This window comes from Psittacula echo, assembly GCF_963264785.1.
Source record: "Psittacula echo genome assembly, chromosome: 7".
NCBI lineage: Eukaryota > Metazoa > Chordata > Aves > Psittaciformes > Psittacidae > Psittacula > Psittacula echo.
Genome location: NC_137740.1, coordinates 28166194 through 28193060, shown reverse-complemented (window position 1 = coordinate 28193060; position 26867 = coordinate 28166194). Strand labels below are relative to the sequence as shown.

The 26867-nt window shown below is 52.2% G+C and overlaps 1 protein-coding gene across 1 annotated transcript; it reads right to left on the bottom strand.

Annotated features, from left to right (window-relative positions):
• Nucleotides 1–3108: 3108 nt before the first annotated feature.
• On the bottom strand, nt 3109–25763 carry LOC308224030 (mannan-binding lectin serine protease 1-like; the record flags this gene model as incomplete). The annotated part of the gene is given in 12 exon segments (XM_080623636.1): nt 3109–4004; nt 6894–6968; nt 7910–8047; nt 12428–12506; nt 13342–13460; nt 13979–14126; nt 14431–14627; nt 15095–15226; nt 15494–15671; nt 23319–23544; nt 25590–25742; nt 25744–25763. Coding segments are annotated over 12 exon segments (2361 nt in total).
• Between the last annotated feature and the right edge of the window lie 1104 nt (nt 25764–26867).

Genomic DNA, 26867 nt, shown 5'->3' with positions numbered 1-26867 from the left:
AAAGTGCTGCTTTTTGTGGCTCTTGGCACTTTTGGAGGCCAGAGCAAGCCCTGATGGCTCAGCCTCTTAGGATGCTGAGTGGTCACCAGCCCCTCAGCTGGAGTGGAGACAGTAAGCCCATTCCTGGGGCTGAAGGATGAAGGATGCTCTCTCTCTCTACCCACAGATCCTGGGCCTGTCCCTCAGCTGTCTCCCCCTGGTCCATCTGAGGTTGAGCTGTGCTGCAGCCAACTCTCAGCTCAAGCCTGGCCTTCAAATGCAGCCAGGGACAGGCAGACCTCACCAAGGGATGTTTTGCTGACCCTTCACTGGAGCCAGCTTGATAAATGGCTTTCTCCATGCCTATCTCCCTAGGGAGAAGCTCTCACCACTCCTGCAGGTCATGAGGTGCCAGCAAATGCAAATGGTGGTTGCTGCTCTTGCTTCTCTCCTCTGCTGCCCTTTCCCAGTGCTGCCTGCAGCCAGCCACAGGGGCCACAGGGCAGGAGGGATTTGCACTTGCAGCACAGCAGCTTGATGAGCTGGGGATGAGGGCTGGGCTGCATCGGGGATTTCCCAGCAGAGCTATTGATGGGAAGCGCGGGAGAGTCTGCATTATGACTGATCTATTATGGTGCAGCAATATTTTTTAGCTTGCCTTGGAGCTGTCTAGGCTCAGATCCTACAGTTGGTGGTCTCAGGGAAACATGCCCAGATCTCAATGTTTCTCTCTCCTCCCTTTCATCCCTTGGATGTCTCTGGACATGTTAGCAGACTGTGAGAAAGTGGGCCAGACCCACCACTCTCCTCCCTGCTGTCAACTCAGAGGAGCCCAGTGCTGCTATTTCAGTTCTGTGCTGTAGGAAAATAGGGATCAATAACCCATCTCCCAGCCCTGTATCCAGACACATGGTATGAAACAGTGCCCATGATTTCAAGCTGGATTTTCTCAGCCTGTGATGCAGAGAAGAGATGCTGGGCAGAGCATCCTACCTCAGCTCCCATCTGCCTGCTGTGGAGTCTCTGCTATGAAGATGCGCTCTCTCAATCCAACATCTAGTGGGGAAGGGCTGATTCTCCACCCTTTTTAAAGCAAAAGTAACATATCTGTTATTCTTTCTGTATGCCAGTTGAACCCAGATTTAATTGTTATTCCCAGTGAACAGGTTGCTGCACTCTCCTGCTGCCACCACCCCTATCTTCAGTGAAGTGCTAAGGTTATAAATAATTGAAGAGCAGAATCTCATCTTCTTCCATATTTTTCAATTTGTATTCCTGGATGGTCGGGGTCTGTCTCAGCCCGTGAAGCTCTGCAGGCCATGGCTGAGCAGCCGCTGGGGTGAGGGACAGTGTGAGAATTCCCCCGGGAGCACAAGCGCGTGTGGCAGGGACTAGCAAACAACGCAATGTTCCTCTCAGAATAAAAGCCTCAGGGCACAAGCTCAGTATGTATCAAAGTTTTATTTTGTTTCAGGAAGAAGGTTACACAGAACCATCCTTACGTGACATCGGATATTTTACAGAATGTAGTATCAAAAAAGAAATATATATATGTATGTATATATAAAAATACCTTGCAGCTACATGGCATAGCCAAGAGTACAGTTCTTAGTGTGTCTGCAAGTTTAACCTTCCTTAGGCCTTGTGCTCCTCTGCATGCTCTACAAATGGCTTTTTGGGTTATACCAAAATGGCTGAGTGGTTCATTCACTGTTGACTCCTTCTTTGCATGGCAAAACCAAAGGAGGAGGAGGAGGAGAGGTCCAAAAAAGGCTACAGCCATGCAGAGAGGACAGCAGGCAATTTTCGCATGTGGCTTACAGCTATAGGAGAGCTTTGCTGGCAAGTGAAAGAGACTTTCCTTACTGAAGGAAGGCCAGGTCGCCTGACCTTGTTCCTTGGTGGGGTTTACTTCTCTGTGTGGACCATGGAGAATGGCTGGGGAGGTATGAATACTTCTGGTGTGATAAATGAGCTAGGGTCAGTCTAGAATGGCTCGGACATCTGCAATGGCCAGTGGATCCTATTAGAACAAACACTGAACACCATCAATAACCTGTAAATCAGTGCCAAACCAATGGCCTTAAAAGCAGTTAGAAGGGATGAGGTTCTTGAAAGGATGAATGCACTGCCATGCAGGACTACCCAGTCCCCTAAAATGAGGTGAAAACACAGGAAGGACATTTTGTCTGAAATGATTCTGCTGAAAATAAGTATTGCTTAGCTATAGCAGGTGTGATGCTGTCTCATGTGTTGGAAAACTTTCCTTGGGAGGACTGCTGTGGATGGAAACATTCCAAGTGCTAGGAGGAAGACTGGACAGGGCTTGAGGTGATAGAGGGTTGGAGAAGTTCTAGTGGCTGCAGGTGAATGTGACAGTGGGTCCAAACCCTGCTCTCTTGTCTTTGTGTTTCCTGTGGGGCATCCATCCCACATGGTGGGATAAGAGTAGCCCATTTGAGCTGGTGCTGTCTTGGCAGCCATGGCTGAAGTTAGGGCTAATGTGGATACCTCCTCACATCCCTGGGGCCAGGTTGACATCACCTGAGATGCCATCGGGCAGGGATGTTTGTTTGCAAACAAAAACAATAGCAAACCCTCAGGGCTGTCTCACTACTCCTACCTTGCACAGAAGAGGTGTTACACAGAGGGGGGGCTGTGAGATCCAGGCCTGCCCAGTTGGATTTTCTGCACTGTCTGTAGCCTCTGCAGCTCCTGCAGTTGTGTCTGATGGGAAGATCTGGCTGGAGAGCACTGGTATGGGGACAGTTCTCTGCACAGCCCAAAGCTTTGGTGGCAGGGAAATGCTGCCTCCATCGCTGTGCCTTTGTCCTGGCTTGGAGGGAGGGTCCCCAGGAGTGTGGGTGAGGTTTGCAGATGGGCAGCACAAGCTGAGGATGCCAGCTGAGATCTTGCCCTTCGCATCCTTCCTCCAGCTCCCTAGCAAGCATTTCCTAGGAGTGCAAGAAAAGGGATGCGGGACCAAGCAAAACAAATGATGTGGAGGGCTGGCAAAGGTCTGGCGTGCACTGAGCGTCGTGGCTTCTGCTTGCGAAAGACCAGAGTCTGGAGCACATTAAACAACAACAACAAAAGAAAGGGAGCTGTGGCAGCAGGCTGCCTAGTCACTCATCTCTCCAGCTCCGGGTCTAGAAATGTCCACCTCTCTGAGGAGCCTGTTTTCTTCTCCACCCAGTCCACATAGTTGGAGACTTTAGTATACACACCATAGACCTGCTTGCTCCCGCACTCCTCCGGGCCACCCCATGAGACCAGCCCTTGGGCCACCCACCTCCGGGTTCCTGGGTCCTGGATGACGAAGGCTCCTCCGCTGTCTCCCAAGCAAGTGTCCTTCCCACCTTCATAGTAGCCAGCACAGAACATGTTCTCAGTCACACTGTAGTTCCCTGACCGTGACTCATAGCTGGTCTTGCACTCTGCATGCAGCACCACCGGCAGCTTGACATACTGCAGGATGTCGGACAGTGTCCTCATGCCCGAGCTGATGATCTCATCCACCGTGATGTTGGGGTTGGAGATACCCCAACCAGCCACCAGCCCCAGCGTGTTGGGGTGAGGCCCCTCCAGCTCATGCTCAAACTGGGGCAGGCAGACAGGCATGACATAGTTCCCCATGGTCACCTTCTCCTTCAGTTTGACCAGAGCAATGTCATGGTTGTAGTTCTGGATATCAAATTCCTCGTGGAGGATGATCCTTTCAACTGTCCGGTTGACAGCCTCCATCTTGTTCCTCACATCATGAAGGGCCAGGTAGACAGTGACGTGCTCCTTGGAGACAGGGATGACAGTCTTGTCTCGGCGCTGGGAGCGCAGCACGTGGGCAGCTGTCAGCACCCAGGAGTCCGAGAGCAGGGCCCCGCTGCCAAACCATTTGTCATTGGGCACCCGGGACATGTCCTCCACCACAATCAGGGCCTGCCAGGGGAAGAAGCCAGGCTCTGCATTCCGCCCACCAATGATGCGCTTGATGATCCCTGGCAGAGGACGAGCCGGCCGGCCGCACACTGCGGGCAAAAGGGACAGGGCAGTTACCGCCAGCACTTCGGAGCTTCGAGCAGGCTGGACATTGCACCTCACTCCCTACACTAACAGGTCTTTGGAGTTAGTCTGGAAAAGGAACACATCTGTCCTCCTGAAGGGCTTTGCTTCCTAAGTCAACCCCAGCTTCATTTGTGTCTTCCTTTGCCTGATGGAACCATTTCTAGTGGCAGTGGTTTGCCTTCCTGGAAAAGGGGTGGAAAAGGGGAGTGAGCTGTTGCTCACTGGGCATGAATATGGACAGTCAGAACTGTGTATAGCACGCTACGGAGCCTTGGAGGCTTTCATCCAGGGTTAGCTATACCAGAGCTGTACCAGATCTCTGAACACTGAAGTCAAGCATGGATTCAGCGAAACATGTGAGCCAGGGTGGGATTTCAGGCATGTTAAGAGGTATCAGACCATAGTCTTGGTTCACATCTATTTGATCTCTGCTCCAGATGAGGACATGGTGCTACTAGCTTCCTTAAGAAAGGGCAAGTGGAGGAATCATTCTGCTATCTCAAAGACCTGGCGATGCTATGATTTCTGCCAAACTGGATTGAAGTAAAACAGGGCTGTACTTAAGAGTTGTACAGTTGAACTGGTAGGTGGGACAAGGAGATGGCTTGAAGGCTAGCCTGTACTTTGCAATTCCTCACTTTGCAGTTCAGTTTCTGGAGGGATTTGGCTGGATACACACCACTTCAGAAGCAGAAAGGCCAAATGAGTAATCCTGCATCCTCAGTATGCTCTTCCCAGACCATTCAGCCCCTTGCGTGGCTCCATGTGCCAAGAAACCCAGGGGAGCACCGTTTGGAGGCATTTGGAAAAGGACTGAAGCCTGACATCAGCCCCGCCTCACCCCTTGCTCTGAGACCTCTCATGAGATCTGTGGTCTCATGGCCATGGCATTTGCCCTCCCAGAGAAGCTGTGGCTGGGGAAGGCTCTGCTGTGGGATGTTGCCTAGCACCATGAGGTTTACTCTTGCATCTCAAGTCCTCACAGTTCTGGCAGCCAAACCAGCATCCCTCTGCTCAGCTCCTCAACAGATCTAGAATCAATATCTGAAGAGCCCTGACAGGCTGCCTCCAGCAGCTTTATCCAGCTTACCCTTCTACGGCTGGGAGAGTCCTGTGCTGCAGCAGCTCATGTCCTGGTCTCATCCCTCCACGTCTGCAAGGGGAACCCACATCCTCTATGGAAAGTGCCAGGACTCTGCCCCAATGCCCCTTGTCCTTCAAGGTGGGGATGCAAAGCCCCACAGGAAGATGGAATTTGGGCTAAAAGTCAACTCTGCAACCAGGGCAGGAACACCAGGAGCTGCTAACATGGGTTTGTTGTGGCTGGGGTCTGCTGCTAGGAAAACTGTGACTCCTGCAGGGAGGGGAGGGAGCATGGTGAGTGTCTCTGCATGTGCTCCACTCCTCTGCCTTTCCCAGTGCAGCAAGGAATAGAAAATGTGCTCAGGCAAATAATTCCTGTGTCCCAGCCCAGCTGGTCTGCTGCACTGAAGCTTATGGCTGTCCCAGGAAGATGGTTTTAGAGGAAGTGCATCCAGCCAAATATTTATTCTGTTAAATTATATATCAGAAGTGCTGACCAGGCTGCAAATGCTCCCACTAATGGCAGAGGCAGGCACAGAGTGGCCTGGAAGAAGAGTTCCTATTGATGGGGAGGTGGCGTGAGACACGGGGAAGATCTGAAGAGCAGCTGGCCAGCTGCAGCCTGCAGATCCCAATCTCAGGAGAGCATCACCCTCTCTCTGGGATTTTCCATTTTCCCGAAGTCTCTTTGACTTCTGTCACTAATCAGGAGGCCTGGAAGTGGCCCATGAAAGCAGCTATGGCCCCAAAAGATGTCCCCGCATGCTCCCATCTCAAATTAGTTCAGGCTGAAACATCAAGGAGAGATGCAAGGAGCAGCCACCACAACAAAAGCAGCCACAGCCCTGGTCTCAGACCTCCATGAGATGTAGGGAATCTGAGGGGGTCCCTCCTCTGGCCTTGCAGTCGTGCGGTGTGGCCGAGAGCAGATACCTTCCCTGGGGCTGAGCCACCTCCCCAACCCCGCGGTGGTTGTGGCTGCAGGAGCTCCACGGCAGCTGGGTCCCTGCACCTCTGTGTAGAGCTGTTCCTGCACACCAGACCACAGCCGCACCCAGGGCTGCCTCCAGCCTGCCCCCCGCTTGGCAGCCGGAGCTGGCCCCATGCTTGGCTATGGCCAGCCAACATCCCAGGGGCTTTTGTTTAATCCCGAATGGGCGCCTGGCCTGGAAACTTGCTGGCTGCAAACATTTCTGCTACTGCTCAAAGGCTTGGGATTTTTCCTTCCCTGCAAAGCGGCTGGGTTTTTGTGCAAGGCTTGGAGAGGTGCTAATTGCTTCTGCATGTGGACACACTGCTAATGGGAGCTGACAGCCAGCGGTGCTGGGCAGGTAACGCTCTGCCCTTGGCTGAAGCCATCTCCAGTGATACTAAGGGTTGAACACGGCCAATGGCTCTGCCCTGGGCTCCTGGTTTCCTTGACTGTTGGAGTGGGGAGCTTGAGGAGCCCCGACATGAGGTGGCTATGACCCACTGCTGCCATATACTGACAGAGAGACATGCCGTCATCACTGCTGCCCAGTGCCACCACTGCACCCTGACCTTCTGTACCAGCTGGGATAGCAGGAGGCCTCTGACCCCACCACCTTCCTGTCCATACTTTGGAGCAGTTGTATATATATATACCTAAGGCATATTGCATTGTCACCAGGGAGCAAGGTCCCTGCCTAGAGAAACAATACGTCACATCAGACGGGAAGGCATTCTCTGATGGCACATCCCTGCCTTGCACCCCTTGCCGTGGGAACCGGCCACCCCAGCACTAGTACCTGGTCGGCAGGATGGCAGCTTGGTCCCCAGCTCTTCACTTCTCCATACCCCTGATGCATCACACGTGTAAGTGGCTGGAAGAAACCAAAGCATTAGCTGGGCTGTGGTTCTGGCATGAGGGGGTGTCTTCTGCAACGAGGAGATGTTGGCCAGCTCCCAGGTACTCTCCTTTTTACACCCTCTGTGCTCCATTCCCTGGGGGGGGGCCTGGCAGCCCTGCATCCATGGACATGCCACATCCTCAGTTTCATTGCCTCGAGTTGTCTGGAGGGCTGTGCTGTGCCCTCAGCCTTGGCTGGCAGTGCTGCTCCAGTAATGCTGCCAGTGCCTGTTCTGCTAATGCATTGCAGGATGCTGGGACCAGACACATGGGGCCAGCAGGTATGCAGGGGGGATATAAGCAGGGAGACAGGAATGTGAGGAAATCCTTTGGCTTTGCATGCTGAGGGAGGAATAAGAGCTAGCTCTGAAAAATGTGGACACCTGGGGTGCTTGGCAATGCACCTTATGGTGTCTCTGTGGTTGTGGACCAGGGGTTAAGGGGGAAACTCTGCCATGATCCTACTGCTATCTCTTTGGCTTTGACTATGCTGGATGGTTGGGTGCTGGGGTGAGGAGCCTTCTGGAGGAGCCCTTTCTGAGACTGTTGGCCCTGCTGCTCTCTGCTGAAAGCATCTCCTTTCACAGACACACAGAAAATTCCATATGCTGCAGGAAGCAGAAGGCAGAGTGCAGAAGAACAATCACACTGCTCTGCCGAGGCTGTGAAAAACGCAAAGCACCAGGCAGTGCTAACTCCCATCCTACCTCATTGCAGAGCAGGATGTGACCAGTCTCACCATCCAGGCAGTGCAGATGCAGGGTACGATGTGTGTAGGCTACATCCACAGCCTGCTGCTTGCAGAGCATCCCGGAGAGGCCATCCCACACTTCCCCCACTTGCAAACACACACACGCATGGCCACGCGCCCACCCACACCGTGCCATGGGGACACGGCCCAGTTCCACTGCTCACCGGTGCTGTTGGGGGCCATGTGGTAGTAGGGATGCTGGCAGTGGTACTGGACGGTTGCTCGGTAGGTGGTCAGGTTGTTCCTTGAGGAGAAGGCGACAAAGCCATGCTCCAGCTCTGGCGGCGCTTTGCAGTCAGCAACTGAAAGCCAACACAGAAGGGGGGTTGAGCCCTGTGCTGTGTTTTGGGTGCCCATCCAGCCAGTGGGCAGTAATGCTGGGCTCTGGCATGTGATGGTGGTCCTATGGGGCAGAATGAGGGCCTGTATAGTCCTGTATCCCATTTCTCTAGGGCACTATAGGGGGCACAGCCTGACATGGTCTCAGATGGCAGCAGGAGGCTATCCCCAGCCAGAGCAGCCTGGCCTCCTGAGCACCCAACACAGCCACCCTGCAGACAGGGCATGCAGGCAGTAGTACTGAATACCAACAGCACATCTCACTCACAGGCTGTATGGAGAACACCACTTATGATTGTGGAGAGCCCAGCTCTGGGAGCCCCTCCTGTGCACTTCATTTAGTGCAACATCTATGCTATACCGCTGAAAGTGGAAGAAACCTGCTCTGGCAGGTGAGATCCATTGAGAGGTGGTCCCAAAGTATATCATTGCATCTGATATGGGCAATGGTTGGCAGGGAAAAGCAGGCAATGATTCACTAACTTATGCCATGCATAGGGGAGCTCCTTTATGCACAAGGCTTTGCTGAGTGCATGGCCCCATCCCTCCTGCTCTGGGTCTTGCTCACCATTCAGTGCTGATAAGCATCTGCAGATCAGGCTAAGCAACCCGTGGTCCCGGCTGCCTGCAATGGCAGGGGATGAAGGACATTGAGAGTGTGGCTGAGCTGGTCTGGGAGGCCAGCAGATGTTGGTGAGACCTCACCTGCTCCATCCCCCAGGACATGGGCAAGGTTGGCTCTGCTTCACCCATCTCTGGTGTGGGCTCAGGGTATGATGGAGAAGGTTGCCATTGCCCTTCCCCATAGCCTGTCCATGGTCCCCTTTCTCCCCCAGATCCCTCACAGTGCCCTGCCCTGCCCAGCCTCTACTCCCAGCTTGTCCCCTGAACTGGGCTTGCGCCACCCACCCCAGGAAGGAACCAAGGCTGAGAGGTGGCTCATCCACCAGAGCCATGGAAACTGCAGCTCCCTGCCTTGTGGGCAGTTCACAGCACATCCAGGTGATGCTGTGCAACCTCCTTCTGCCCTGTCCAGAAACTGGGGTCTGATCCTGCTGGGAGATGTGGTGCTGTGGTGCTGAGTTCTGCCACATTTAAGATGAGAGGTTGAGTAGGGGATGGGTGACTTTGCACAAAGCAGGCCCTGTGGATCAGGGATGATGTGAGCTCTGTGGGTCTCCATGTGCTCCAGGATGCAAAGGGGGTGGGACAGGAGACAGAACTCCTTACACAGTGATCCAGGCTAACTAAGAGAGAATTCACTAGGAGTGGTACCTGGACCAGGGACATGTACTGGTGCTCAGGATTGCCTAATTGCTTGGATAAAACAAAACTCTGGAGCTCACTGTTCACCAGGGTCCCCTCCACCCACTGTAAGGACAGCAGGGGTACGTGGGTGCAGCCAGGTTGAATAGAGGCTCTGGGCACTTGTGCCTTGGAGAGGAGGGGACAAAGACCTCTCTCCAGACCCAGGGGTCCTTGACTGAGCTTTCCTGCTCAATTCCCGGGGTGCTTGGGTGCACTGTGCTCCTGTGCCATGGTACCAGAAACCATGGGGCATTTGTAAGGAACTGGGGGATGCTGGGGTTTGCAGGAAGGAGGGAATGGATATTGGGGACCAGCCTGGCTTGCACATCTGCTCTGGGGTCGTTTATAGCTGCAGGGCAGCATCCACTGGCCTGCACAGTGCATCCCTTTGTGTCCCTCAGGCCTGCAGGAGGCCTGATGCCTGGAGAATGGGCTCTTGCACAGAGGTGTTACTCCAGCAGTGTCCTGGTTCCTGCTGAAAGGGTGAGCACAGGGAGTTTGTGCCGTGCACTTTTCCAGACTTTTCCCTCAGGAAAGTGGTCATTTAGTATTGGTGTCATTGTAGTAACAGGGAACACATCCCAGCATCCTCCCAGTGAAGCCTCTGGTGCCTTGGGGAGTCAGGGGTGCACGCCCATGGCTCTCGGGGACATAAGTGGGACCAGACACAAAGCTCTGACCTCTCTCAGCTGCAATCAGCTTGAGGCCAGACTGTCTTCACCTCTGCTGGGCCAGCATTGCAAAGGGAAGCAGAGGAGCATCCATTCCCCTGTGCTGGAGCCAGGGCTTGATGCTTGCAGGGAAGGGTTGGTGATGCCAACCCATCCTCCAGACCTCCTTGCCCGGAGGGCTTGAAAGGCACCAGGACTCTCAGAGAGAAAAAAGGAAGGAGTGTTTCTTATTTGTGACGCTGGGCCAGGGAGGAAGGGCAGCCAGGGAGGAAGGGCAGCGGGAGGCTGAATCCAAACAAGCAACCAACCAACCAGGCGGCCATGCCGCGCTCCTTTTGCAACTGCTGCCTTGAGGGGGGAGCCAGGCTGGCTGAGGCATCTGAGTGGAGAGGGAGGGATACAGAGGACGTGCTGGGAGGTGGTGGCAGCACATGGTCCCCAGGCAATGGTGCTGGGGCTGGGCAGACACCCTTCCCATGGAGCAGTGTGACAGCAGGGAAAGGGGATTGACTCCAAATTTCCTTCCCCTTCTCGAGATGGAGTTAATAAAGCACCAGACGCAGGAGGTTAAGAGCGCCATGCCAGTTAGACAAGCCACAGAGATGGGTTTGGCAACCGGACCAGGGGCAAAGGGGACATGCCCTGGGTACCGGATAGATCAGAGGGACATTGAGACAGGCTGCCCGTCGGGGCGGCGCAGCCGGCACCAGCCTCACGCGGCCACTTGCTCCGAGCCGGCTCTTCCCTCTGTCTGGTTGTCGGCTCTATCTGCAGCTGCACCGAAAGCAGAGGGGAAGGAGGAAAGCAGAGAGAAAGCCCAATTAGTAGATGAGCAGAGAGAGGCATGCAGGAAACCCAGCCCCCAAAATACCAGCAATCATTAACGAGAGCCCAGCAAGCCGTGCCAGCGTGCTGCGGGTGCCGGCGGAGCCAGGGCTGTGCCGGGGACCTACTTGCTCTGCTTGCCCAGGGCAACCTGGGGACAGGGGCTGTGAGAGGCTGTCACGGGTTTGTGTTCAGACTCGCCAGGCCACGGAGCTGGATTTTATCCACCTTGGCTGAGAAGTTTTCTATTTTCTGCGCTGCGTTCTAAAACTGTTTTTGCTTGTGCCCTGCCTCTCCCACGCATCCTGGGGAGGTGGGAGGCATTGCACTTTGGAGGCCTGAACTGCCCATTTAGGGGCTTCTTGGCTTTCCCCAAAAAGTCCTAGAAATTTAGTGTAGTGAGTCATACTGCACAAGAAGGGATCAGTTCCAGCCCGTCTCGAATAACGTAGGTAATCATTTTAAAAAAATAATACTTCCTGGGATTAAAAATATTTGTTCTTTTTTTCTGGTCAATGCCAATTTTCATCTGGTCACTGTTCAAGCTGGGTAAAATCAATGGGAGACTGGTAGTGAGAGTTGTAGGAGTGGGGCATCTCTGACCTCACAATTTCTAAGGAGCCCTTTCAGATACAAATCGATTTAGCAGGTCTGAGAGCCTCAAAATTTTCATTTTGAATGAGAAAACATGAATTAAAGCTCCAGAAACGCTCTTCTAAGGTAAGATCCACAATCATTAAAAGAGAAAGGATCTGCCCGGATGAGGAGAGCCTGGATCCCAACATCCCCTTAGAGCATCTCATCCTGCCTCTCCTGGAAGGTCTTGGGACCTTCTCTGAGTGTGTTTGCTGCTTTTCTCCTCTCTGGGACAGCCTCACAGCAGGCTGAGCAGCAGCGATCACCTTCCTGAGGGCTGGGGGTGTTTGGGGGCAAAGGAGAAATGTTTTATCGGGTCCATCTGCCAAGCTTGAGCGGAGAGAGGAGCTGGGTTAGATGAAAGAAGAGGTGATGCAAATCATCACCTGTCCTTTCAAATGGCATCTTCTTTCTTCTCCCCTTTTCTCCTGTTTTTAAAGTTTGCAAATATTTGGGCAACTTCTCCCTTTCACTTGGCTGAGCAGCACCCAGTTTAGACTAGTGCCTGGGACCTCTCTAATACCCTGGGTCCTAGTAGCCTCCACTGGGAAGGAAATTTGTACCAGGAATTAGATTACCTCAAGTTATGTCAGATTTATCTAACAGACCCGGCTCGCCAGAGCCAGGCTTGCTCTTTCTTTGAGAGGGAGACAGCCAAGCGGCTCGCAAATCAAGTTATACGAGTAATCTAAATAAAAGCACCAACCTCCTGCTTGTGGCATTTGGAGCTAGCCCCGCTGTTATCCAAGAATGAGCCAAAAGAGCTGTGCAGAGTTACGTAGCCTCTCTGGCTGGGTTTGAGTCTCTGAGTAAGGAACTCCACTCTGGCAAGGCAGCTCCCTTTAGCATGAAATTATTTCAGCAGGAGAAGGACGTTGGCAGGGTGGGGAAGGGTGTTCTTACTTTTACATATAGGGATCTTGTTACTCCATGTCCCGTCCTTTAGACACTCGATCTGGAAGGAGTCGCTTTCCAGGTTATCCTGTGCAGAAGATGCCAGCAAAAAAATTACCATCAATGTACAAGGCAAGAAAATCAATCTCTCCGTAAAAAGTCAATTTCTTGGTGATTAAGTCAAGCTATATCCAGACCCTCCTGGAGGAGGACTTTTCTAGCTAAATATTGCAATATAATCATAATGAAAATCTTGAAAAGTTTTATTGTTGCCCGCATCTCAGTGACATGCTGAATGCAAAAAAACCTGGAGTCATTTATTCCTACTCTAGGTGCTGGGATGGGTCAGGAGGCAGCTCTGCATGAAGGATGAGGCTGGGAAGAGATCAGAGAAATACCCAGCTCCATGTTGGAAGTCAAAGCAGGCTACTGGTTTGGAGGGAAGACAGCCACCCTGTGAATCACCCACACTCCCTGTGGCTCTCAGCTGTTTCCCAGAGAGGGCTTGCCAAAATCCCAGTCCCCTTGACTAGCTGAAGCTGTTCCAAATCCCAGAGAACCTCCTGGTCTCCAGGGTTGCCCAGGAAGCTGAGCCAGAGCCTGCCTAGGTGGGGAGCAGGCATGGTCCTGGCAGCTCCCCTGGGGCTTTTACTGACTTCTTCTCTGGCAGAGGTGCCAAGCCTGGCATCCTGTGAGACTGGCGGCTCTGGAGGGATGCTGGAGGGTGGCTTGGGAAGAAGCCATCTCCACTTTTCCGCTGGAAAGCAAAGTTGGTGGCTCTCAGAGGAGGCTTATTCCTTGCCCCTGGGAATTGGGTAATTGTATGTGGGTGACATTCACTTTTCCAGAGATGCAATGGCTTTGGGAGGAAGGATCCCACCCTTTCCTACCCAGGTGCCCAGCTCCACATGGTCACCCCATACCTTCAGTACTTTGTATCCGGTGTTGCAGCTGATGACAACCTGGTCTTTGAAGGTATACTTGGCTTGGGAAGGCTCGATTTTCCCATTGATTGGTGGTTGCACCTGTGGGCATGGGTTTCCTTTGAATAAAAAGCAAATGAAGCAAAATAAAACTCAGCTGAATCAATGACAGAAGTGGAGTCCCAGCTCTGCTGCCCAGTTCATGTAGCACAGTCCGAGCATCCCTGCCCTGCTCTTGCTGTTAGCCTACACTGGCTTCGCTTAGCCAGACTCTTCTCCTGGAAGGAGTGGAGGCTCCAAGTCTTTCCTCTAGTATGTAATACCCTGGCTTTGAGCAAAACCCAAATTATTAGCCCAAATATTAGCTGGGAGCTAATAACAGTAGCTTGTGCAATTATCCTGGCCAAATATGCTCTGCTTTGCAATGTGGTCTTGTTTCAGGGCTCATCTTGAGTAGGGAAAAAAAATATAAAGGAGGTTCCTTGTTATTTTATTCCTTTCCTCATGTGATTTCTGGAACAGACCCTTTCTGGAGATGGGATCATGGACCACCAAATTCATGTTCTCCACCTGCAGGGTTTATAAAGCCCTTCCCATTGCCCAAGCCCAGCAAAGAGAGGAAAGCATCAGCAGTTACCAATTGCTGTGTATGACAGCTTCCAGCCCCTGTTCTCTCCAGAGTTGTCACTGTGGAAGAGGATCTGAACGCTATTGGTTTGGGTTTCAATGCGTCCTGGGGACTTCTCTCCACAGAAAGGGCCAAACTCCCTATTTCCAGCTTTGATCTGCCAAGGCAAAGAAGAGTGGGTGGTTTGAGGGGGATCTTTGATCCCTGAGGACTGCTTCACCCTGAGGCTGGCTAACGGATGGGGCTGTGGTGGGGTCAGTGGGGCTTAAGCACCATGTGTTGGGGTCATGTGAACTGAAAGAGGGTCACCATTGGCTGAAAGGGTCAAAATCAGATGTGGTAAGAGACATGGGGTCAATTGAGCACTACTGTTTAGACAAGGGTGATTTTGGTCCCATCACCAGGACACTAGGGAAGTGACAGGAGTGTGGGATGAAAGGAGTGTGCAGAGCCCAGCTCACCTTGATGTAGTCATAAGGACAGGTCACCTCGGGGTGGTCTTCCACATCGAAGCTGTCCTCGAAACTGAGGGTAATGAAGAAACCCTCCTCCAGCTCGATACGGTACAGGCAGTCAGAGCTCTTGGGGTAGGGGCTGGGGAAGTCGGCGCTGGTGACCACCCCGCTCCTCTGGGTGTACAGGTTGTCGCTGCACTCCACTGAAACACAGCCATGGCTCTCTCAGGACCCTGCCAGCCACATCCCAGCCCTGACCACTCTCATCAGCCCCTGCAGTTGACTGGGGTCTGCTGGACCCAAATATGGGACTATGCAAGGGGGACCTCACACAGCCAATTTCCAGATATGCCTGCAGCATAGAAGTCCTGGGCTGTGAGCTAATCCCAGGTAATCTACAAGATGCAGATTCAGAGCTAAGACTAAACCTTTTAATGTCTCTGACTTGAGAAGCACAGCCCGTAGGAGAAACCACATCTCTTTCCCACGCAAGAGAACTGGAGGCCTTAGGCACTCTCCAGTCCCATGCTATTGGTGTGTAGGGGATGAGGCAACCTGTCGGCTCTGGCAGTGAAAGAAGGCAGTTTTGCCTGTGTTTGGTAGGTCTGTTGCCTGCTCAGGGACCCCTCTGTGTGACCATCTCCACGTCCGAGCTGTGCCTAGGTAGTACCTTTGCAGGTCCTGTTGTCAGAATGGAGGATGTAGCCAAACCTGCAGGAGCAGTAGTACCCGCCAATGTAGTTGTGGCAGTAGTGGTCACATGCCAGCTCCTCATCGCTTTTCTCCAGGCACTCATCCACATCTAGGATGGAGATAACAAGGAAGGGAGGGGAGGTCACCCTGCAGCCCTCCACATGTCACTCCTTGTGGGGACATTTGCCACAAAAAATGAGAAGCTAGTTGTCCCATATGGTGGCTCACATTAGCACCCGATGAGTCCCATATTGCCCAAGGGCTGCATACAAGGACCTCTCTTGCTAGGGTCCCCAAGGCTAGCCTGGGATATGATCCTAGCAAATTTATTTTGCCACCTTAGCAAACTGGTCCTGCAAGCTGAACTGCTTCTTACCCACAGCAGTGTAATGGGCATCAAAGCCAGTGAAGCGTTCCTCGTTGGAGAAGTCAGACCTGAAAGTGAGCCCCATGTAGGGCCCCGGGGACAGGATCACTTGCTGGCCAGGAGTCTGCTCTGTGTCTGTGGTCTCCCTGCCGCAGAAGGTTGCCAGCTCCTGGTCCTCAGCTTCAATCTGTTAGCAGAAAGAATGGGTGAGTGCTTTGCAGGGCTTGGATGTCTGCAAGCCAGAGAGCTTTCCTGCAGGAGGTCAGGCTTGGAGTCATGCTCTGCACCTCAGAGCTCACATCTCTGCCTGTGCTTCCCCAGCCTGTTCTCTGCCAGGGCTCTGCAGTATCTCTGTGGGGCAGGCTGCCCATCCAGCAGCTTCTGACAGCCACAGCCTAAGGATGCAGCTCTGGGCCCCTGGGTGCCTTGTCCTGCTCAGCCTTGTGCTGCCTTGGCCCTTCCCAGACCACCTTCGGAACAGCAATTTCCAACCATTCCTGCTGCATCCGCCTCACCTTCTGCAGGCAATCAGGGACTCTGCCTGCTCTGCCCAGAGCTTCTGAAGCAGATGATGAGAGCAGGCAGCATCTGGGATGTAAGGAAGAGCTGGCAGGTGTAAGGGGAGGATGCAGGGAGGGAGCCTGTTTGGGAAGTGGGATGAGGACGTAGGCAGGTGGTGGGAAGAAGGGGTGTGAAAATCAGCCCTGAGTGTCATTCCCATTCAGAGCTATTGGCATCTGAGACACTCCCCCTCTCCTCCTCCCTTGGCCCAAATGCTGATCTGTGCAGCAGCGTCTGCATGAGGGCTCTGCTGCTGGGAGTGTGCTGGGACCCCAGAGAAGCCCCTGCCATTGGTTCTGCATCAGCTCAAAAGCAGGAGCTGTAATCTGGATGGTGCTTCTGTCCCCTGGGCTGGCTTGGATCAGCTGGGTCTTGTCCCTGCCACCCAGGGTCCCTGTCTGGCTCCAGACCTCCTCTGGACTCTGAGCCATGCACTCAAGAGGGCTACAGGAGGGCATCAATGGGCCAGTGTGTCATGTTGTCACATCAGCATGCTCATTAGTGTCTATGTGCATTCCTCTAAAGCACAGCCTCACCTGTGCCTTAAAGCACTGTAATCCCTGCAGAAAACCCTCCAGTTTTCCCTGGAAACCCCCTTTCCTCTTTTTTCCTTGCCATTTTCTCCAGGACCATTTCAGCATTGACCCCAACTCATTCTGTACATCTCATCCCCACCCCCTGTCCCAACCATAAGCTCTCCCAGCTGGTTCCCAGCATCCCGCCTGCTTTCCCCCAGGAGATATGAATATGAATAACCCCTCGTCTGAGGAATGCTATGAACACCACCACGGCAGCCTGCTGCTTCTGGTGCCAAGCCAATGCTATTGAGGCCATTATGAAGCGTGCAGTCCCCCAGCACATGCCTGGGGAAAACAGCCGCCTGCTCTGGGACCCATGGCATCCCAGAAGTGTTGAAACACCATCCCCAGCTTGCATGGCGTCAGAGGCAAGACTCTCCTCTGGCTTCATCCCTGTCTCCTGGAGACCCTCGGGATGCGCTGGCTGGGGAGGGTCTGGGGCTGAAAGGGAAATTTCCCAGGGCTGAACAAGCAGGCGGAAACTCGCTCACACCAGGGAAAGCCAACATGGAAATGGCAACTCAGCATGCCTTGACATTGCCTCCAGATATTTTCCATCCTCTCATACAAGCTGCAGCTGGCCAGAAAAGAGAGAGACTTTCCGATGATAAATTTTGAGAATTTGGAGAAAAAACATGTGCCTGCATTGGGACAAAAACCCAACTGAATTTTAGATTTTTTGTGTGAAACAGTGTTCTGGAAAAAAAAAAAAAGGAAAACAAGTAATTTGGGATCCATCTGGTTTCAATCCCTTTGAAATATACTGTGGTGCTTTACAATCTCTTTCAAATTTGAAAGAAAGCTGGTTTTAAAATGAAATAGTGTTTCAGACTGACAAACGGGAGCACCATCACTAAAAGCAAAGGAAAACGGCATTTGGCCCCATCATGCAGTCTTGGCTGCACAAGCACGCGGCATGCAGCCTTTTGTGCAGGAACTGCTTTTTCTTAAGGGAAGCTGTGGGAAGGAGCAATTTCCAGCCAGCTCCTCTGTGCAGGGCTGGTGGCTGTCACCTCTGCAGGGACACATGGACCATCATGTGGGCTCCCATCCCTCTTCTCCAGCCCTGGTTGGTGCAGGACCTGCAGTGCAGCATCACCGAGGCACGGCAAAACCTGCCCTGGTGCCCCATGTCTTGGCCTAAGGATGCTCCTGCCATGGGGCCAGCCCCAACGCTGCCACCAGCATCTCTGGATACAGCCCCAGATTGGCAGGATGAGGCCCTGGAGCTGTGGTCTCCTTGATGAAGGTATCTAAGGCCTCTTATCTGTGATGGGTCCCATGCCCCGAGCCACAGGGAGCAGAGACAGCCCTCCAGCAGTAAACTAAACAGAGAGGTCATCATCCCTGGTTAATATTTGGTGCTGCTGCTGAGGACTGTATACTTTTTTGTAGATCATTTACATCCAGCAAGCAGGCTGGTAATTAAATCCTGGTTGTTTGTTTGGAGTTTCTCCCTCTCGGGTCACGATGTCGACGTTTTCACTAGAGAAGATGTGTCCCTGAGGGAAATATCAATTGCCGCAGAGAAGTTCCCCATAAAAATATGCTGAAAGAATCCTCCTTTGAAAAATAAAGTATAGTGACACTCTCGTGCCTTAAATTTACCCTTGCCACTGCCTCTTGCCATCTGCCCTGTTTCTGCCTACCTCCTTATTCTCTTGTTAAGATTTCTGCCCCTCTGGATGGAGGCAGATGGAGGTCCCTCCCCGGCTGTGGCCCTGTCCCTCTGCATTGTGGCTTGGGTTGTGTCTAAGAGATATGGTGACCCAAGCCATGTGTCCCCCTCTGTCCCATATTCATTTTCCCCTTTGGGGTAGAAGCTGGGGTGCTGCCTCGGGGTATGAGTGATGCTCCAGAGATGCCTCCTGCAGCGGGTGGGTTAACACAACACCAGGAACACCAAGGGGAATTTGGCCCTGCAGTTCAGTGTCTGCTGCTGGAGAGGAGCAGGCAGCCGGCAATACGGAAACGCAGCCGCCACCCCCCCCCGGCTCCAGTCCTCCAGGAATGCACTAATTGGACTGATGAAGGCCAAACATACCACTTGTAATATATATAAATGGCTCATTAGGCAGAGAAATCACAGCGCTGGGCTGAAGACACTGGGAACGTGACATGGGGAGGATACACTCAGAGATGGGGAAGAGCGTGAAACGGCCTGTCTCACTGCCTCACAGTTAGAGTGCACACAAGAAGCCAGCACCCAGATGAATGGGGTGTTTTTGCAAAATGACTAATGCTGCTGCTGACTGTTGGAAATGAAGCAGGGATGAGACAGGAGCCTCCATCTATGTCTCCTAAAGACCCTCTCCCCAACACGCATGCATCCTCCTCCTGATAGACATTAAGGGTCCTTTTGTGTGCAAACATGCACCCGAATTTCCACAGGAACATACATGGCAGCAGTGCCATGGGGGAAAGCGGAGGATGCTGGTTTCTCCTGCTGTGGACTTGGCTCAGTGTCTGGAGACCATCCCCTCCCATGGGCTGCTGCACTCACATAACCCAGTTTCTTTCATTCCTGGGGAGGTACAACAAGAGCTCAGGCAGAATGGTGCGGTGCTGATGGAGCTGCTGGTCCACAGCTGTGCAGGAGGTGGCGGGTGCCACCACACTGTCTGCGCAGAGCCAAAAGGATGGGAAAAGTGAGCAGCAAAGCCCTAGATCCTCCCAGCTGCCTCTCAGGATTTGATATGCTCCTTTTGGGACTCCATTCCCCTGGAGCATGGATTACCCCCTGAGGCCCATCAGAAGATGCTCTTCTCCTGACCCTCCCCCAGTTCATGCTAACTCCCCATTTGTGCCCTTTCCCCCTTGTTTGAGCAGAGGAAGGTGTAAATGGGTCCTGTGCCCTCTTCTCAGAGCCCCAGGCTGGGCATGCACTGCTCTGAATGCAGCATCGATCTCCTTCCCTGTCCCTGCATGGCCCCTGCCAGTGCTGTATTGAGCATCGAGTGCTGCTGAGTGCTCAGAACATCATGGCACACAGCCCTGCCCCATGGGAATCACCCGTGGCAGGGGATGGCACACTGTGAACTCAGGACACTGCATGCAAAGCTGGTCTGCTATGCATCCTAAACGTTGTGCCAAACCTTGGGGGGATGCGGCTCCATCACATCACAGAATCCCGCTCTCCTTCTCGAGCACTGGTTCCTGGCGTGGTGGCACTAGCTGATGCTCTGCCTGCGGTCCTGCCTTCCCAGCTTGGCTCAGACCCCTGTTTTCCTCTCACCAGCCCCTCACTGGGGTTGGCAAAAACTGCCTCCTGTGCTCAGCTGGGCCTCTGGCCACCAGCAAATTTATTGCAGCCACTGGTTTTGCCTAAGATGCCTGGCCAGCTCCTTGGCATCCACACATGGGGTTAGTAGGAGTCCTGTCTGTGTGAGCACCGGATGGCACAGATTCTCCCTGGGACACGATCAGGTCTTAAGCATGTGCTTCCCTGAGTCAGGACTCAGTGATAGGGATCGGGGTGAAGAGATGTAACCCCATGAGTACTGTGGGCCATCAAGGACTTGCGATGGTCTGACATGGGGAAAACCTCTCACTATAGATCCCACCTTCACTTCAACCAAGGAGCTGGTCTCAAGCCGGCTGCCAAGTCCTCAGGGGTTGATTTCGTTCCAGGGCTTGACCGAGTAATGTGCACAACCTCATGGACAGGACCCTAGGCTCAGATCTCCCTAATAAACCTGGGGATTTACTCGTGAAGGTCCCTCAGAGTCAGAATTTCATCTGCCATCTCTGATGCTCCACTGTGACTTCATCTCCCAGCGCCCTGCCCCAGCGCTCCTCAGTGGCGCTAGTCAGGTCACTTAACCCAATGCCCAGTCACGGCTGTGACTTTTGGTGTGCTCTGGGCCAGTGCTGGAGAATTGGGCACAAAGCACTCAGTGCTGGGTGACACCAGAAAGGAGCTGGGCAAACCACAGTGAGGCCCACCGCAAATGAGGAACCGTCAAATCAGCTCTTTGGGGACAGCAATGAGCTGGGCAGAGCCTACCAAGGAGCATGGCAGAGGGCAGGAGCCAAAAACCCAGCACAGATGACAGCTCCTTCTCCATCCCCAGGACCTGGCATGTGGCTAAGGGCAGCCATTCACAGCCTGGGGAGAGGCTGTTTCCAACTGGCTTCCGAAGGCAGTCTGTGGCTGGTGTTTCCTACCTGCATGGGGCATCTTCGGGTGGATATTTTGGGGTGGCTGTTTCTTCTGGCTCACTTCCTTAATGAAGTACCCCTCTCTGCCATCCCCGTTTGCACAAACAAGCTTCCTGACCTATAAGCATTTCTTTATGAGCCATGATCTTTTTATATATATATACACACAGCCACGCATACGTGTGTATATATATATATATAAATAAACAGCTATTGTTTTAATTAGCCATTGTTTCAGTGCTCTGGAAACTGTTCCCTTCTGAAGACCACCCCGAAGGCTGTGGGTTTACAGCTCAGCTCGCCTTGAGCTTGCCACTCAGGATGACTTTCTACGCTGCTTGAGAACTTGGGCGTATAGGCAACCAAGGAGATATGGAAAGCAAAGGCCAGGGCATAGCAGCTTTCTGCCTACCTTGAGCTGGACCCCCACCTTGCATTGGAGCTGTTCAGCCCTTATTTTGACTTCCTTCTTATGGCAGACAAGATGAAGACCCTGGTGGAGACCTCAGTCAGACCCATGATCAGAACAAAAAAGGTGTTTCTTCACACACACATAGAGGCATATAATCATATATTTAACCTGTGCTGCTCTCCCCTAGAGGATGCTGCAGAGATTAAAGTCACCCATGAGTTCAGAAAACAATGGTAAAAGTTCATGGAGGGGAATCCATTGAGCACCATCTAACAGAGTGATGTGTTCTGTGGCTTTCTGAGCATCTTCACTGGGACTGACAGAGTATTACAGAGAAGCCCCTATGTGTATTGGCTCTATACTTATGTTCTATAGCCATGCACTGTTGGCCTCAGTCAAAGAGCAGGATGACACTTTTTGTGTCTTGCACTGATGCAGACAGAGGCTGGGCACACAAACACAGGGAAGAAAATAGCCATGGAATCATTTGCTGCCCTCCTTAACATTTTCTAAGCTGGTGGTTTAGCAGCATCAAGATTGGACCCCTACCCAGCAGAGTAGCCTATGGGTCTCCCAAAATCCATCCATTTTCAGGACTTTCCAAATGTAATTCTGTGGTGAAGGCTCCACAAGCTGAGTTATAGCCCCAAGCAATTTTATACAGCTCAGATCTAAACTCCTGTGAAAAATACCGCCTTCCTATGGAAATCCAGCGGCAGGGAGAGCTATGGTGCCAAGTTGGCACCATGGCCGAATAACAGGGAGCATTGTGAAAAAGTTAAAAAGAGCAGGGGGTGAAGGGTGGGAGGAGGGGTAAAGCTTGGAATGGGGAAAGTTTCCAAGAAATCTGCTCCTTGAGCTTATTGGGTTTTTAAAGCAATATATCTCTATATATGTCCCTGGCCCTTGTGCTTGGAAAAGATCCAGGAGAAGCAGAAAGAACTAATCAAACCTCAATGAGAGCTGTTAGTAGCAGAATGAGTGCCAGCACAAAGGGGAAATTAAAGCAGCGAACAACAGATTCTAGAGGGGAAAAAAAAAATACAAATGTTTGCTTTGTTTTACTAGGGCAAGAATAAAATAATAATTTCAATTAGCTGGCAGCTAGCACCAGGGCTGAGTTCTGTGGTTCCAGACCTGGCTGCAACCTCCACCTGCCTCTCTGCGGAGGAGCAGGGTGAGGCTTGTGCCGGGCAATGGGGTAAGGCATGTTCAGCCAGGCAAACCTAGAAAGCACCTGCTTGCTATGCTGGTCTGCTAGAAAGCACCAGACCTGACCAAGTTCAAAGGTATGGAGAACTCAGGATTGTCCTGGATACAAACAAGGGCTTTGTTTGGAAAGACCTATGGTGCAAGAGGCAAGGGTGCTCTGTGGCACTACAGTGTGTGGCCCACCACAGTTTCTGATGGGTTTCTGCCCAGCAATGAAGCAGACTGAAATCTTCTGTGGTTTGGCCTTGAGAGGTCCCTGGGAGCCTCCCCAGCTTGTTTGTGCTGCAAGTATTTGCCAGTAGTGGCCCTGAAATTTGTATCTCAGCTCTGAAATGGGTTTGCATTAAACCCAAGGGAGCCTTTGGGTCTATGCCCTGCAGCTTGTGGGAGGCTCTGCGTGCAGGAGAGCAGCCTCAAGCTCAGGTCTAACCTTTACCTTTGGCATCCCTGGGGCCTGGAAAGGGTGTCTCAGGAGCCTGCAAGCTGCAGCCAGAGATGCAGGCTGGCTGCAAGGTGCACCCATGGCCATGGCCTGGCAAAGAGTGCCCAACTCAAGGATCCTCCTTGCGTGTGGCTGGTACCAAAGTGGCACAGGCTGGGGGTTTAGCCACAGGAGTTCATCAACCATGGGTGTGTAAATCCCTTTGGGTCCAATGAGAATGAGGTGCCCAAATGTTTTCAGAAATCTTGTCCTCTGTAAGTTCTGAATCTGGTGTCCCATTCACTGTTAGCTCAGTGGTATGTTGTCAGCTTGCACGTGCTCTCCCTGTTGTCCCCTGGACTGACAACTCCTGTGTCCAGTATATGGGAAAAACTGGCTTGTTCCCAGCTTTTCCAGCACTACCCTCTCTTAGCTGGCCAAACAGGTCTGCTGTCTACCCCACCATCTGCTCATGATATCACAGCTCACCTTCACATAGTCGTATTCACAGAGGTAGGAGGACTCCAAGTCAAAATGCATGAAGTACAGCTTGATTTTAAATCCATCGGGCACAGAGATGTTCCATGTCACTTCTGAGTCACTGGGATAGGAATCTGGGAAGTTGGGAGACTGGATCTCCCCAAACATGTCTGTCAGCTCAATGGCATCCACTGTGTAGAGCAGCAAGGCACAAAAGGCCCATGTCATAAGGTACCTGGAAAACATATGTGAGGAGATGAAATGAAACTCTGGAAATGCCAAAACCTCTTGAGGTCTCAAGCAGGTTGTGTAAGGTCACACACTCCAAACGTCTGGGAGACGAGTTGCAGCACTCTGCCACCAGGAGCAACCCCTCTGCCAAGAAGCAGGGAGGTGGAGGTGAGGGTGGGAGCTACACGTGGCCCCTTTGAAAGGTGGATGATGCAGGTGCCACACTGGATGCAAAGGCACCTCCACAGTTCTCAGCTCCAGGCACCATCATGAGCTTGGTATTTTTCATGCTTCTGGGAGCAGCAGCCACTGGCAACACATCCTTTAATTAATGGGGCTCTGATGGGCAAATCTTCATTTAATGGAAGAATAAACATAAGGATGCTTAATAAAATAATGATGCCTTCTAAATCAGTTTAATGAAAGTATCATTGCAATAACTGCTAAGTATCATTATTATCACTGCCTCATCCTGACAAATTGAGATTGCTGGCTCTCAATAAACAGCACATATCTTTGCAGCTGGGCAAGGATGGACTGGGTCCCCAGCAGTGCAACCCAGCATGTCATGCTCCACTATCCTCTTCTCTTCTCTTCCCTTCCCTCCGCTTCGCTTTGCTTCCCCTCCCCTCCCCTTCCCTCTCCTCCCCTCTCCTCTCATCTTCTTCTCTCTTCTCCTTTTCTCTTCTCTTCTCTTCTCTTCTCTTCTCTTCTCTTCTCTTCTCTTCTCTTCTCTTCTCTTCTCTTCTCTTTTTTCTCTTCTCTCCTTTTTTTTCTTTTCTTTCTCTTCAGTTCTTAGGGTACCACTCACCCCATATGGAGAAGCACACAGAGGCTGAGGTCCTTAGAGATCTTTTGTGATCAAACTCAGCTTTTAAAAAATCTCAGCCTGAAGAGTGTCCCAACTTTACCAACTTTCTTGTCCCAGAGGAGGGCAGAAAGGACAGGTAAATCAGTGGCAGTCCACCTGACTTTGCACCACCCTCGAGCTCCAATTTGAGCATGAAAGTGAGCATAAACCACATATTTCTCTGTGCAAGGTGAGAACACTGCCTGTGCTGGAGGTCCAGGCACCAAAGCCGGTGCCATTGCATGGGATTCAGAAAGAGGAGCAGACCTCTGGCACTTTACACCCAGTGGAGTGCAGAAAGGAAAAGAAACATGCAGGAAATTAGAGCCATTAAAGATGGAAAGTTATGCTTTCTAAAAAGGTACTAAGGCCTGGCAAAAACTTGTAGGTGTGTATTACAGGCACTGGAACTGCTCACATGTACGTGTACCCCTGGTTTCAAAATTAGGCTTGATTTGCGTATGCTGGTGAGGAAACTGAAGCACTGTTAGTGGATTATTTTTAACCTGTGTTCTTTCAAAACCAGGGCAGTAGATTTCTGGGACTCATTTGTGTAGTTCCATCACTTTTCTTTAATAGAAGCTGAGAAATTTGAATTGATTTTTCTTTCAAGCACAGTGAGGTTGAACATGCCTTTTTCTGACAGCTTGTCTGAAACCACAAAAATGTGTGAAGGGAAAATCTGTTTCTCCTCTGGACAGGGTACATGCATGGGGCTGGATGCTCGGCTGGTGAAAATGGGCATCACCTCCTCAACTTGAATGGGCCGTTTGCTGGTGCAACTCACTGCTTTCTCTTTAAACAGGGGAAGCAAAACATCAAACTACTTTCCCATGTCAGGAAAATCTTAACCTCACCTAAAAGTGATAAATGACCATGGTGTGCACAGAAACCTGAAGCCCTTGCAGCGTGTCCAGCCTCACTCACACCTTTCGCCCATGGACCGTGGCAGAGCAGTATGCCCCTGCTGCATGCCCATCACCCGAGGATTCCTTGAGCTCTGCCGGGATGCTGGCACACAAACCGGGCTACAGCACGAAGCCGAGGCATGAGCAACGCCTGGTTAGCTTGCAGATGTGGAAACCAAAGCCACGGTCATCAGAGGGAAACCTTCCCCAGAGGGACGGCCCCCCTGCTCGGCCGTGCCCGAAACCACGGCATGCGGGACGCCGGGGTCAGCCCGTTGCGGAGGTACTCACCTCATTTTGCTGCTGGGAGGGTTTGCTGGTGGGTTTGGTGTGGAGGATTGCCGGTTGGTTTGCAGGGGAAGGCTTTGCCTCCTTCCGAGTGCTCCGCTGTCCGCCTTATCTCTGTCCGGAGATTTGTGAGCGTGTGTGCGCCTATGTGTGTGTGCGTCTGGAGTTGTCTGGCATTTTCCATGCAGGTCACGCCTTCCCCTGCCTGCAACCGTTCCCCACATCCCCACAGGCACGCAGGCAGACCTGCCTGCATTGGAACCGTCCTCCCCGCCCGCCCGCTGCTCCCTCCTCTCCCGCCGCCCGTGCGCTCCAGCAAAAGCCGCGGCGTTCAGTGAAGTTTTTGTGTTCCCTAATCTCCAGAGTTTTGTGTGTGTGTTTGTGCTCATGCACATTGTGTTTTCTCTCTCCTCTTTTTTAACTTTCCCCCCTATAGCCTGCTTTGCCAGATGGCTAAAATTTGCCTCTCAATAGGGTCGGAGGCTCCAGCAAAAACAGAAGGCAAGAACGTGTGAAACAAAACCTGTGCGGGGACAAATAGCTTTAGTGGTGGTGCTGCAGCTGGGATTGGTGCTCGGGACTTGCTTTCAGCTTCCCACTCAGTGCCGTCCAGCCTTTGGGATGGGAATCTGGTTTCCAAGAAACTTCTGAGTTGTGACAGTCTGAATAAAATCAAGACCTAGTTTGCAGCCTCCTGCAGGACTGAGGAGTCGCTGGATTCAGCGTTTTGTCCCAGGGCAAAAGAACAGCTTTAGATGTGGACTCTGCTTAGGAGTGAGAACTTTAAACACTAAAGTTACAGGTTTTGAGTCTGACTCCCTTTTGTCGAGGAAACAGGTAAAAACATGAACACTCCTCACTAAGCCTCGGGAGATTCATTTCCCTTCTCTGTGCCAGGCACAAACCAACTCAAACCCCTCGTGTCTGCATAGCTAAGTGGGAAGATCCTCTTGGGATGCAAACAAGGGAATAGCCTGTAAGAACTCAAAGGATGCAAGTGACTCCCTTGTCCAGAAATGACACCCTTGGAGGCATGAAGAGCAAAGCTTTAATAGCTGTTTACCAACTTCAGCTTGAGCTGGTTAATGTAAACCCTGCAGACATCCACTGGCAAGCACGGATACATATGCGGCATGTTAAAAGGCACACACAAACAAGAGCGGGGAAGAGGCAGGGAAACAGGGATGTGTTGGCACCACTCCTGGAGCAGCAGCTCCCAGCCCTCCCTGGACTCCCCAGCTCGCTCATGTCAGGCTGTGGCGCTGCCGTTAAAGGGGCGAT